At 45.5% G+C, this 13,420-nt stretch overlaps 1 protein-coding gene across 3 annotated transcripts in view; it reads right to left on the bottom strand.

The window, feature by feature from the left end:
• Positions 1–13,420, bottom strand: part of DDX60 (DExD/H-box helicase 60) — a 103,181-nt gene that overhangs the window by 30,849 nt on the left and 58,912 nt on the right. For all 3 annotated transcript variants that reach the window (XM_067040084.1, XM_067040085.1, XM_067040086.1), the window contains 6 exons: positions 11,309–11,413; positions 10,630–10,758; positions 9,443–9,567; positions 7,138–7,296; positions 3,032–3,179; positions 1,548–1,700 (listed from right to left, as the gene is read on the bottom strand). In XM_067040084.1, coding sequence (XP_066896185.1) covers positions 1,548–1,700; positions 3,032–3,179; positions 7,138–7,296; positions 9,443–9,567; positions 10,630–10,758; positions 11,309–11,413 — 819 coding nt within the window. The remainder of the gene's footprint in view (positions 1–1,547; positions 1,701–3,031; positions 3,180–7,137; positions 7,297–9,442; positions 9,568–10,629; positions 10,759–11,308; positions 11,414–13,420) is intronic.

Genomic DNA, 13,420 nt, shown 5'->3' with positions numbered 1-13,420 from the left:
TTTCGGTACGCGGGCCTCTCACTGTTGTGGCCTCTCCCGTTGCGGAGCACAGGCTCCGGACGCGCAGGCGCAGCGGCCACGGCTCACGGCACGTGGGATCTTCCCGGACCGGGGCACGAACCCGTGTCCCCTGCATCGGCAGGCGGGCTCTCAACCACTGCGCCGCCAGGGAAGCCCTGCTGGGTATTTCTAATTGTTATTTCTATTTATATTGATTATCATAAAGTCATAGTTGAGGTTAATGGTGAAGTATATGGGATAATTTTCTTTAATTATTCTGAACCTGATATCGATACTGTCAAAATGAAACACACCATTTATTAACTGTTTTATAAAGTTCTTCAATAAGAACATGAATGGGAAAAGAGAGAACATTAAATTTAGACTATAAGTAGAATAGATACCTTTTGAAAAATGTGTTCTCAATAACAAAGCTATCTCTATTTCCACAGTACTCTTCCGAGAGGGATCTAGTTGTCCATTTACTAAGCTACTGGTAACTGAGCAACTACCATTTAACAGATACTATTTTAGACCCAGGATATGCTGATCAAAATAGTTCTGCCTCCTTACCTCACTTCATAATCAGGTAAAAAATTTTGTTTCTGGTTATTGACTTTTAAAATAAATAAGCAACTTGTTATCAGTTAAGAAAAAAGCTAAACAAAGTTGTTAATGATACATTTGGGGTCTTTTTCCAGATTACAGAATTACCCTTAAATTAGGATGTCAGATTTTCTTCAAGATTTATTTATTAAGATTAAAAGATACTCCCTAGAGTAACAGAATCAATCTCTCCCCTCCCTACCACACACAAATATAATGTACATAATTCCAAAATTAATGCGGCAAATTAGAAAAAGTCAGGGTCTCTTTTAAAATACTACTCAAGGTCTACATTAACTAGGAAATCACATAAACCCTCTTTGCGAATGTATCCAGAGTATCTCCTCACATCTTTATGGGACACACCAAATACAACATAACAAGGGCTGGGTGTCAAGTGATTCAGGGAACCTTCCTCCTATCCGCCACCAGGGACAGGACAGAGTATGAGAACAGCGCCGCTAAAGTCCGCCAAGCCGTGCGGCGGGCCCCGGGCAAACAGTACATCCTTGTTCTTATTTCACCTATTACACCGGAAAAAGATCTGATCGAAATGCTACCCTGAAAACGTCCTCCACACCCATGAAAAGACGTCTACAACCGAAATCCCATGAACGGCTGACAAAATGCCGTCGACATTATAAATGAAAAGTGGGTGTTTATCTCTAGATCGTCACAGGTATATTTCAAACTTAGTTGGAAATAGTGGAACAGTACTTGTTTAGGGGATACTTGAATCTCACGAAAAAGAGATAAACTGAATGAGAGATTTCAAACCCCCTCCCTCAACTAAACGAGATGGAAAATGCAGTGGTATCCTGGGACATTAAAAAAAAAAAGACATAAGTAGATGGGAATAAATGGTTATTTTCCACTCGTTATGGGTGCTTAGCTTCATACAGACAGAGTTTCAAGTTTTAAAATGAAGAACTTTACTTTACCCTAATAAATCCTTTCCTGAAGAGAATCTCAACCAACTGCTTTTCTTTGGCGCTCAAAGAGCTGTGATGATATCCAATGCCCCTTTCTGCCAAAGCCTTCAGTTTGGCGCCTTTCCTTGAGAATTTCACTCGGTCATACACTCTCTGCAAAGTCTGAAAGAAGCAAGAGTTTTAGGGATTTTGATCATCTCTTATCTAACTTTAATTTAAATCGGAATTTAAAATGGTGAAATGAAAATAACAGGCACACTATATAATAATTTAGCTAAATGAGGCCAATTATTTGAAATTAACTCTGCATATAAAAAACATTTTATGGGAATAACAGTAACTATCAGAAATGTTCCAAAGTCTTGGAGCGGAAGGTCTCGTGCTGTTTCAGCCCATTTCAGGGGCGAGAAGTACTGACCAAGCAGTAGACAATCCCCAGAGGAGGTGTGAGCGAGGCCGCTGCAGCCTGAGGGAGGTCAGATCAGCCCTAGGAGTTCTCCCTGGGGAGAGCGACTTCTCCAAGCAGAGAGGTTCCTTACCTTATATGGTCTGGGAAGGCTTCCTTCTCACTGTAAATTGGTCGCAGATAGCCTTAAAAATATCCCTGCCCTAAGGAGGAAAGCCACTTGCATGCAGAGTTTTATGTGCTAAAATAAACACTGCTTATGAAAGAGAGAAGAAAAGAAAAAACCAAAAACCCTAAGAATCCAAAAGCAAAATACCCTCCATGTACAGTCAACTATACAATGGGATATCAAGGACCCATGAAAATGATGATGGTTGTCGAAAAGGAGGAAACCATGAACATTACAAAAGAATGTACACAATAGAATGCACATATACACACACAGGCTTATGCCTGTATGCACCTATGTGTGCATGTATGTGTGTGCGTGTATGCATGTGCATGTGTGTGTGTGCGTGTGGTCACAAAGATATGAAAGGTTCATCCAGAAGGGCAGTGATTACTTCCAACTGTTGGCATGGCTTTTATTGCTACTAATTTGTATTTTCTAATCCGTCTACCAAACGCATGCATTATTTGCACTATAAGACATTTTGAAGAAGAAACGGCATACCGCATTTAGATATTTCAATGTGTTTTTGGTGGCATGTTTTGACTATAACATAGAAATCCTGAGCTTTAGAGAAATTGTGTATATATTATTTCAAGTGTATTGGACCACAGGTACCGAAATATTCGGTTGAGGTGTGTGAGACCAGAGCGTAGAATTCGGGCTGTGAAAAACAGTATTGCAGGAAGAAATAACGGAAGGGCAGCCACCCCCAGGGGTTGTAACTATTAACAAGCAAGAAACCATCTATAAACCTAATCCTGCCTTCTTCAGAGATGCTCTGCAGGGCCCTCAGGGGTAGGTACAGACAGAAGAGGCCACGCACGGGGACTTCTATTCTGAAGCGACGGCACTGAGGTATCGCACCCAGCAGCGTGAAATGATTTCCAGGAGCGTTGCCCCATCCTAAGGGCTCACCTCAGCATCTATGGCCTTCTGATCAGCGTATGTGCAGTCCTGAGGGATCTCCAAGTTCTTCTCAAGAACCCGGAGGACACTATCGTATTCAGCTTCATGGATTAGGCTTTGATCCACTTTTCTGGGATTTTTCTGGCTTCTTTTATCTCTGTTTATAAAAACAAATTTTAAGTAATGAACGGCCACATTTGGTCACCATAGGAAGCCCGGGATATCCTTGATCCCCTCATCACCCAGACATTCACTGCTACATACACCCGGACCACCCTGAACCAACCTTCTCCCTCGGAAGCCTCTGGAACTTGCGGTCCCTCCTCAGAAAAGTCCCCTATTGGGTCTGAATATTCCCCTCCCTTCCTCCTACTCTAAGCATCCTTCTTGCCAAATCCAGTTCTCCCAATATGACCCGAGCCCCCCTGTCCCTTGCTAAAGTGATGAGCATTTTCTCTTTCACAGGCTTGGAGGAAGGTAGGTGCCCCTGGCTCCACATGGCCGAGTGCAGGCCAGCTCCCCTCTCCCCCTCCTTCTCTCCTCCTGCTCCAGCAGCTCCGAGTTTCGTTGCCAAGGGCTCCTGGTGACAGCATCCCGTGCAGAATTGCCCTCTGCTGCCAAGAGCTCCCAAGAAATGCCTGGAAGGTTACAACACCTCCTGGGACGGGGGATGTGGCCCCCAGCCAGTACCTGACTGATAAGCGGTACGCGGAACAGCCCCCTCGACCCACGCTGGCACAATCCTGCAGTGCACCCAGGCCTCCCGGTTGGCCGAGGTCAGCAGTGTTCCAGCAACACCACACCCTTACGCCTCTTCCGCGCTTTCCCTCTGTTGCCTCCTCGCTGTCTTGCAGGTCCCGCTCAAGCACAGCCCTTCAACAGATCACTTCCATGAGGTCCCATCTCAGATTCCTGCGAGGAATCTGGCCTAAGACACTGGCCCACAAACACTGGCTTGGACTCAGTCAAAGCACCAAAGCACATTATCCGTCACCCCTCACGGGGACCGTCTTTCACAGACACCCACATCTCTGGTCCTTTCTTGGTTTGTCTCTGGTGAAGGAGAAAAGCTGCTGCGATGCTGCAGCCATCAAGCCACTACAGTCAGCCCGACGGTGAGCCCTGAGGGGACTCAGGATGGAGACCCATGGGCTGCCCACCGCCAAGTCCGCAGCCTCTGCAGCCCCCCTCCATGGTGCACCTCGAGGGGACTCAGGATGGGAAAGCACAGGACACAGGCCCCAGAGAGCTGAGCTGCAGATCAAAGGAATGATTCCAGTGAGCCCAGACTCTTTCATCTTCCCAGACACAGAGAAGCGCTAAACTCCTTAACTTGAGATGTCTGGTTTTCTTTAATGAACAGTCATCTTTTGATGTTCCGACTACCTTGTCTTTGTTGCAAAACCTCCTCTACATCCTGGCTCCCCCCTTACCTCTTGGGAGCAGCCCCTCGGAGCCGTCTGAGAGGCTGTGTCCCGGGCTTAAGCCCTTAGAACGCCCAGCAAATAAAACCTAATTCTCAACTTTTAGGTTGTGCTTTTTTTTTGTTTAGTCGACACTCTCACCTTTGCACGTAAGACAGCTCCTAATATGAGAGTATGTGCTAACCAGTGTCCCGTCTAACTCCATTTCTGGGGTGAGAAATACAGACCAAGCAGTAGACGCACCAACTCCCGTCCTGTGGCGTGCTCTTCACCTCCAGGGGCAGTGCTGGAACCAGCACAGGCAGCGGGCTAACGGAGGCCCCCACACTGTTGTCTAAGGATTTCTAAGTTTTAAATTGAGGTAACAAGCTCTCAGATAAAATACATCCTCCTCCTATCCTGACAAACAGACCCCCGTAACCACCTGGAATCTGAAGGGTGAGCGTGAGCTCCGGAGGAACATCTCCTGAGCTGCACCAACTCCTAATTTCAAAGGAATGGCTGCAGACGGGGAGGCCGACGTGGGGTTCTCTGAAGCACAGGGCCCAGGGCAAGGGTCCCAACACCCTCGGTGTAATCACGGTGAACGAGGGAGGAAAATGCTGACTGAAAGAAAATGCACAACCTACAAGTTGAGAAGTATGTCCTACTCGGTGGACATTCTCAGGACTTCAAGCCCAGGAGACAGCACCTCAGGTAACTCTGAGAGACGGCTCCGAGGAGGTGATGGGGGGAGCCGGGCAGGATGCCCAAGAGTTTCTGCAACAAAGACCAGGTGGTCGGAACATCAAAGGATTATTGCTAATTAAAGAAAACCAGACACCTCCAGTCAAGGAGTTTAGCGCTTTTCTGTGTCTGGGAAGATGCAGAGGCTGGGCTCACTGAAATCATTCCTTTGATCTGCGCCTCAGCTCTCTGGGGCCAGTGTCCTGTGCTTTCCCATCCGGGGTCCCCTCAGGGTGCACTGCCGGCGAAGAGTGGTGGCTTGATGGCTGCAACATCCTTTGTTTACCAATAGGACAGCAGCATTCTTAGTTCACGAAAACGTGCGTCTTATTTTTAAAGCCTGACTTTTTGGTCACCAATGCAACTTGACATCGTGACTGCCAGGGTCCTGAAGAAGAGCTGTCTAAGGACTGGTGACTGAAAAGGCTGACACCTACCACCACTTCCAGGGAAACAGCATAGAAGGCAGAAGGAAGAGACACAGAAGTGTCAGCAGGAAATTCTGACTTGCTCCAGAACGCGAAAAATCTGAGCCCGAGAAGCTCTAAAAGCTGTTTCAACTTTCAGGGAAGTAACGACCAATCACTGCAAAATATTTATGGACCAGCTGTGACCCGCCAAGCAATGTGCTAAGACTGCGGAAGCAGCTCTTTGTAGGAAACCGCCCTCAGCAGGAAGCCCCTTTCCTTGCCACGTTAGCAGAGCTGATCGTGACTTTTCACCGGGCACCCCAGGCTCTACTCGTCTCCGGCCCGAGCACACCTTTCGGGTCTTCTCATCACACAATACTTTCCCTAAAGTTGTCCGTTCTTTCTGTAGATCAAAGATGTAGAAATGAAGAATCAGCAGTTAACAGGCGGCCAGATCTCTTCCCTAGCGTCCCCTCCAGTAATCTCCAGACTGAACCGTGTGACCGAACTTGCGAACAAGAGAGCACCTAGAGGGAGGTGACGGGGAGTTCACGAGCCTGCACGCGGTGGGGGGCGGCGGTGACCCGGACCCCCCACCTCAGGGGTTAACCGAGATCACTGCCCTCCTTCCCTTTAAAACGTGCATGGCCTAGAAGAATCTTTGGAAGCGGTTTTGGGGGGACGCTGAGTCCACCGTCTCCCCACGTTGCCGGCATCCTGGTTAAAGGAACCTTTCCTTTCTGCCGACATCTGTGAGTACGCAGTTGATTTTGTAAGCAGCAAGCTGCGGGACCCGAGTCATTCGACGACAACTGGATATATTAATAAAAAGAGGAAAACGCACGGTCCCTGCTGTGAGAGAGCTAACAATTTAGGAAAAAGACAGCAACACAACATAATCGATACTGCAGCGTAGCAAGAGCCCGGGAGATAGGGTACTAAATCTAAGTGGGGCATGAGGGCAAGCTTCAGAGGGGGACAGCGAACCCATGAGAAGCTCTGGGGGCGAGCGGGACCTCAAGGCAGAAGGGCCACGGCACGGGAAAGTGCAGGAGGACGTGTCACGCAGGGGGAAGAGTCGATACTGAGTGCCGTCGGATGACGGTAGTAGGACGTGATCTGAAAAAGTGAGGGCAAGGCTCCAAACGTGGTCCACGAACAGTGGCCCAGGAGAGAGAAGAGTGAGTGTGGGTAAGTTCACCAACGAGAACGTCAGCAAGAGCGGTGCCAGCTACACTGCAGGGCGGTGAGCCTCGAAGCTCCCACGTCCAAGAAGACCTCTGTGATCGCCCGAGGGAGATGCGGCCCCGCCTAGCCCAGGCTGCCCCTGAGGATGGCAGCGTGGGAGGAAGGCAAGACGCATCTCAGACCCACAGTCATCAGAATTAAGACACCGAGAACAAGGCAGGAGCCGGAGCACACACGGTTCTCCGAAGCACAGAACCGGCCTGCAAGTAAGGGGCAGCTCGCATGTCTGTGCAGCCCAGTGTACATTCCCGTTGGGACTTGTGTATTTCAGCCTTCCAACCACGAGTGTGTTGCATCACATACTCACGTTGTCTTCTGCGTCTCAAGGGATTTTCTAACTTTTCGAAGTTTGTTCTCCATGTCATAGGCCTCCTTATCAGCCTTGAGGGGCCGTCTGTTCTGTTGCTTTATCTCTAGGAACGTTTTCACACTTTCAGCGCTTCTCTCTACAGCCCCTAACTTAAATCTGGAAACAGAGGAAAAGAATGCTTGCCTTGAAAGTAATGTGATAAATACAATTCAGTCATATATAGCCGTCCACTGATGTCATCCTGACACACAGCTGTTGAGGGTTTTTTTGTTTTTTTGCGGTACGCGGGCCTCTCACTGCTGTGGCCTCTCCCGTCGCGGAGCACAGGCTCCGGACGCGCAGGCTCAGCGGCCACGGCTCACGGGCCCAGCCGCTCCGCGGCACGTGGGATCTTCCCGGACCGGGGCACGAACCCGCGTCCCCCGCATCGGGAGGCGGACTCCCGACCACTGCGCCACCAGGGAAGCCCTGTTGAGTTTTTAATCGCCACTGTTATGAGCTTCATCCGGAACAGGCACAGGAGGTGTTCTGGGTCAGCAGAGCCATCATTAAACACCTCACAGGACACAAGAAGTCCCCCCTGGGGCAATGGCGAGCAGAGCCCAGAGAGAGTTCTCCTGCAAGAGGGGTCAGGCACCCCACAGGCAAGGAACAGATAACAAAGGATTTTTTCTATTTGCAGAAGAGAGATGTTCCTCCTCCCCCTCTTAAGAGGTGAGAAAAAACTTTTTTACTCTTTTTAATTTATTTTTATTGTTATTGTAGTTGTTCTTGTGTTTAATTCCACTGGTCTTGAGGTCTGTCCCGTAACAGAATCAAAGACCCTTAGTATTAGATAAATATATGTAAGTCAGATCTTTTTTTTTTCCAAAGTATAGCTGATTTACAATATCACGTTGGTTTCAGTTGTACAACACAGTAATTCAATATTTTTGAAAATTCTATTCCATTTAGGTTATTATAAGATCAGGGCTACCATTCCCTGTGCTATACAGTAGGTCCTTGTTGCCTATCTAATATATAGTAGTTTGCATCTGTTAATCCCAAACCCCTAATTCGTCCCTCCCCACTTTCCTCTTTCCTTTGATAACCGTAAGTTTGTCTTCTATGTCTGTGTGACCGTTTCTGTTTTACTTATACATTCATTTGTATTATTTTTTAGATTCCACATAAAAGTGACAGCATACAGTATTTGTCTTTCTCTGTCTGACTTATTTCACTAGAGAATATTATGGTTAGTGAACTAAGTCAGATTTCTTGATGGCCAAATCTTTTGTGAATTTCAGTGCCTCCTTTGCTTTTCTCGGTGTTTTTATGTTTTCGGTTTTGTTGAGACATAATTGACATAGAACACGGTATACGTTTAAGTTATACAAAACATGACAAGCTGATAAAGGCACACAGAGCAAAATCATGACCATAGTAAGGTTAGTTCACAAAACCACCACCTCACAAAGTCACCTTTTCTCCTTTTGTGGTGAGAACATTTAAAATCTACTCTTAGCCACCTTCAAGTATGCAACACAGTATTGTTACCTGTAGTCACCATGATGGAATTAGATCCTCAGGACTGATTCATTACATAACTGGAAGTCTGTACCTTTGGCCAGCATCTCCCCCTTTCTCTCAACCCCGTGTCCCTGGCAGCCACTAATCTACTGTCTGTTTCTATGAGTAAGGCTTTTTCAGATTCCACATACAAGTGAGATCATACAGTAAAATTTTGCTCTTTTAGGCAGGATGGAGAGAATTGGGGGTTTCCATCCTAACTTCTTGGATTGTGACTATTTCTTTCTAGAGGCCAGGTAAACCCAGGGGTTACTGGCCTCTACAATCCAGAAATGTCTCCAGAGTCTGGGCTTTATACCTTTTGAAGTGGAAATACCTAGGGACATATGGTCCAGACTTCCTGGCGCCTTGGGACTTAAACTAGCATATTGTAAGGCTACTTTAATTTTATGTGGGGTAGTTGTGTGCATAAGCATTCGATCTCTTTTGTAAAAAGCCTAGGTATTGACTGAAAATTAACAAGACCTAATTAAAAATACACTGGTTTATAGTAAAAGGAGAAGAAGAAATGGAGAAGGAAAACCAAATAAAGAAGGTGATACGCACTAGCACAGGTAAAATTATTTTTGTAAGAACTGAACTAGAAAGGTGTAGTTTTAAACATGCACTCTGATAACAGAACAGCACCAAAAATCATATTGAACACTACAACAGTCAAGTGTGTGTAACTTCCCTCTACTTAAAAGAATGCATCTGATACAAATCACAAGCAAAAACCAACTAAATGACTTACAAAAAAAACAGCGCAGGTAACTTCTCCATTTGCCTTAGCTTTTCAACGAGATGTGGAAACATAAGTGCCATGTTTTCTGAACTAACAACCGAAGGAGGGCGAAGGTTCCTCAGGACCATTCTGGCCTGTGGCCGTGAAAAGAAAATTATCGTAAGTTCTGCAAAATGAAGACATGCATTCCTGCTGCTGGCTAAAACACTTTCATAGTTACCCAATCCATATTTCTGTGGTTCTTTAATAGACTATGTAACAAAAACAAAAATAATGCAAGTATAAGATAAAACACTGCAAAAGAACCATCAAAGAAATATATAAATCAATATTTATATATCACATACGAGAGAACAAAAAGATAAACAGTAAGACCCACGCGCGTGCACACGTGCAATTTAACATGCAATTTTTTAAGGCAACACAAATCAGTCAGGAAGAGGATTATTTGGTAAGCGATGCTGGTTCCACTACATGGCAGGAGGTGGGGTAAATCAGTTTCTCTCTACATCATGTAACATGTATACACATGATATAAGTTTCTCTCTATATCATGTATCACTTACAAATACATTTTAAAGGTTTTTCTTGACAGAATAAGTGGAATAAAATATAATTATATAGGAGCAGGAGGAGATAATCTAAGTCAAAATATAATGGGAAACACTCTGAGAAAACGCTAATATGTGTCACACCCCAAAAATCAGAAACCTTAATATGTGACAGCAGAGCAAACTCCAAAATAAAAAGACCAGCAACTTACTTAAAACAAATATGCGTAACTGATACGACCCTGGAGTAAGGTTGTAATACAAAAATAGTTCCTACAAATGAAAATAAAGATCATACAAGAAAAAAAAACTTTCCAGATGCCAAAGAGAGAAAGGGATGAGAAGCTCTTCTCGGCTGCTGTCACCGGGATTCCAATCCACGACCAGGACCGTGGAAACGGCCCCTCTGTCCTCACGCGTCAGAACGCAGAGCACACGTCGGGGGTGGGACAGAGGACAAGACGAGGACAGAGGTCCTGTCTCTCTCTCTAGCCTATCTCAGAATCACTGGACTTCACGCTCAACTGAAAATCCTACGATGGAAGTTGAAGATTTAAAAAAGCCAGAAAACAGTAATGAGTGCCCAGCACAACTCAGGGGACAAGAACACAGAGCTGCTTCGCCCAGAAGCCGCGTGAGAATTACCTCCTTGACGTGACCGCTCTTCACCCAGCCTGTCAGCTCGGCCTTTAAGCTCTCTTCGTACTTCCTAGTATCCATCTTTTGAATGACTATTTTATTCTTAAAATGAACGAATTCCTCCGGACACAACTCCTGGAAAAGGAATACCCCCAAATTCAATAAAATCATGCAAGAGAATCCAAACGTGTTTCTCAGCAATATGTCTCATTAACAGAATTACAAGCGTCTTGAGAGTAGAGGTTGCACTTCTATCGCCCCATCATTTCTGGTGTGTAAACCTAACGGGGTGGTGAACTCTTAAGGCAGAACGTGCAGCAAAAACCAAACAGGAGATGAACGCAGACGGACAGAGAGAAGGGAGGGGCGTGAGAGGAGAGAAAGGCAGGAACAGAAACCCGGGACCCAGCACACAGGAGGGGAGATGAAAGGACCGTCCTATCACAGAAAGTGAAAGAGGAAGCGCGCTCAGGAGCTCGGGCGCGTTCCGCCCGGTTACAGGAAAACACAGACCGTCGGGAGGAAGGCTGTCGAGAGAAGGGGCAAAACCTTATTTTGGAAAGAGTCCACTAGGAACTTTCACAGATCACATGCAAGTGATTAGAAAGAGTGAGAGCTTGTCTTTGCGAACAGCACTTACCATGCACTTCGATCCATTCAAAATCATTGCAGAATTACTATTTACCTGAGCCCTGGGCCAACTCTCCCAGAATTCAAACATGGTATCATAAAGCTGGATCATTTCTCGCGGTGAAAGGGTAAGATCAGTAGGGAATCCAAACTTTTCAATCTATGTTTAAAATAAAATTGAAAACTTTAATATTCCTTCTATTCCATCTGACGTTCCATCCTCTGCCTCAGCATCACCTCCTTATCGTGAACCCAAAGACGCTGAAAACAGCACTGATCTGACATGCTCCATAATGGCTCGGCGCAAACAAAACACTAACCAAGAGTGTCCCTGATTTACTAAGAGAGAGGAAAACCCAACAGCCCACCAAAAGGTTTTTGTATTTCCTAAGACCTTTCAGCTGAGCCAATTCTCTTATGAGGGCTGGGAGGCTCAAAGATCTGTGGACTCAGTTTAGACAAGAACACACAGCCTCCAGCCTGTAGCTGGAAGTGGAACTGATTTAATTATGAATATGATTCCTGGCTTTGGGGCACCAAGCCAGGCTAAAAGGGCAAGTCTGACTTTCTCAAGTCCTATGATAACTCGAAGGTCACCTTCACGCCACTCAAGGAAACTCCTCCCCAGGTTATGACTCGGCTCTGCTAAGCCTTCTGGATATCCACGTCATTATTTTTCCACAAATATTTTTAAATATAAATTAAAACTTCCTGTTCGCCCAAAGCCTGTACTGCAGTAAATGCTACTGGATTCAACCACTGTTGCTACGAATCCACTGCCTGTGAAACTATGATCCCTGAGACGCTGGCAGGTTTTCTTCAAAAGAAAAGTTGGGGACGGGGGGGGTGTTATTCTAGGAATAGGCTTCCTCAAGGGTTCTCACTGGAAACGTTAAATCTCCAAGAAGGGGCTACAGTATCCAGATTTCTCCAAAATTATTTGACAATAGGGAACTTGTTTTAGTAAACAGCTACTAAGTTATGAAACTCACGTTTGGAATTTCTGGGCTAAAAAAGGCCACCCCAAACAATACAGCTGAAAAAAAATTGTTTGGTAGGATGGAAAGTGCAATCAAGTTTGAATCAGAAGATCTAGTTCTAATTCTACCTCTAAATGCTAGTTCCTCATCTACAATATAGGATCAAAATATCTGTCCTGCCACCTTACAGACTGCGCTAAAAGCAAACAAGATAAATACATCAGTACGGGCTTTTGTAAACTTTTTAAACTAGTAGATAGATAAGTCTTGAAGAGCTAATGCCCAGTATGGTGATTACAGAAAAGAAAGCTGTGTTATGAACACCAAACATGCTAAGAGACTAGATCTTAATTGTCCCACCACAAAAAAAGGGATGAGGGGCTTCCCTAGTGGCTCAGTGGTTAAGAATCCGCCTGCCAATGCAGGGGCCACGGGTTCTATCCCTGGTCCGAGAAGATGACACATGCCGCGGAGCAACTAAGCCCATGAGCCACAACTACTGAGCCTGTGCGCCACAACTACTGAGCCTGTGCTCTAGAGCCCGCGAGCCACAACTACTGAGCCTGCGCTCTAGAGCCCGCGAGCCACAACTACTGAGCCCGTGCGCCACAACTATTGAGCCCGCACGCCTAGAGCCCATGCTCTGCAACAAGAGAAGCCACCGCAATGAGAAGCCCGTACACCACAACGAACAGTAGCCCACGCTTGCCGTAACTAGAGAAAGCCTGCGTGCAGCAACAAAGACTCAACGCAGGCAAAAAATAAATAAATAAATTTTTTTAAATAATAAAAAGTAAAAAAGTGTAAAAAAAAAAAAGAAGAGATGAGGACTCAGATGACACAGGTGGCAGACACAGTGCAAAATAAATGTATGACATCAACATGCTGCACCCCTTAAACTTACACAAGGTTTTATGTCAAACACATTTCAATCAAAATAATCAACCAGGCTTTGGATGAGGCTTGTAAAAATCTATAGGATGCAGGTGATTTCCCCGAATCACTGTTGAGCATCTCAGTCTGAGCACTGAACTAACTGAACAGAAAAAATGGCATTTTGCCCAATAGTATGTGAATATATTATTTTGGAATGTTAGCATTTTCTTCTCTTACTATTACTACTTAAAAGTGGCAACTTATTTTGCCTAAATAAAATCAAATAAATCCAAGAACTATCATAATTTTTA

This window comes from Kogia breviceps, chromosome 8, assembly GCF_026419965.1.
Source record: "Kogia breviceps isolate mKogBre1 chromosome 8, mKogBre1 haplotype 1, whole genome shotgun sequence".
Taxonomy (NCBI): Eukaryota; Metazoa; Chordata; class Mammalia; order Artiodactyla; family Physeteridae; genus Kogia; species Kogia breviceps.
The sequence above is the reverse complement of the archived record's forward strand: the minus strand, read 5'-3'. Positions and strand labels throughout refer to the sequence as shown.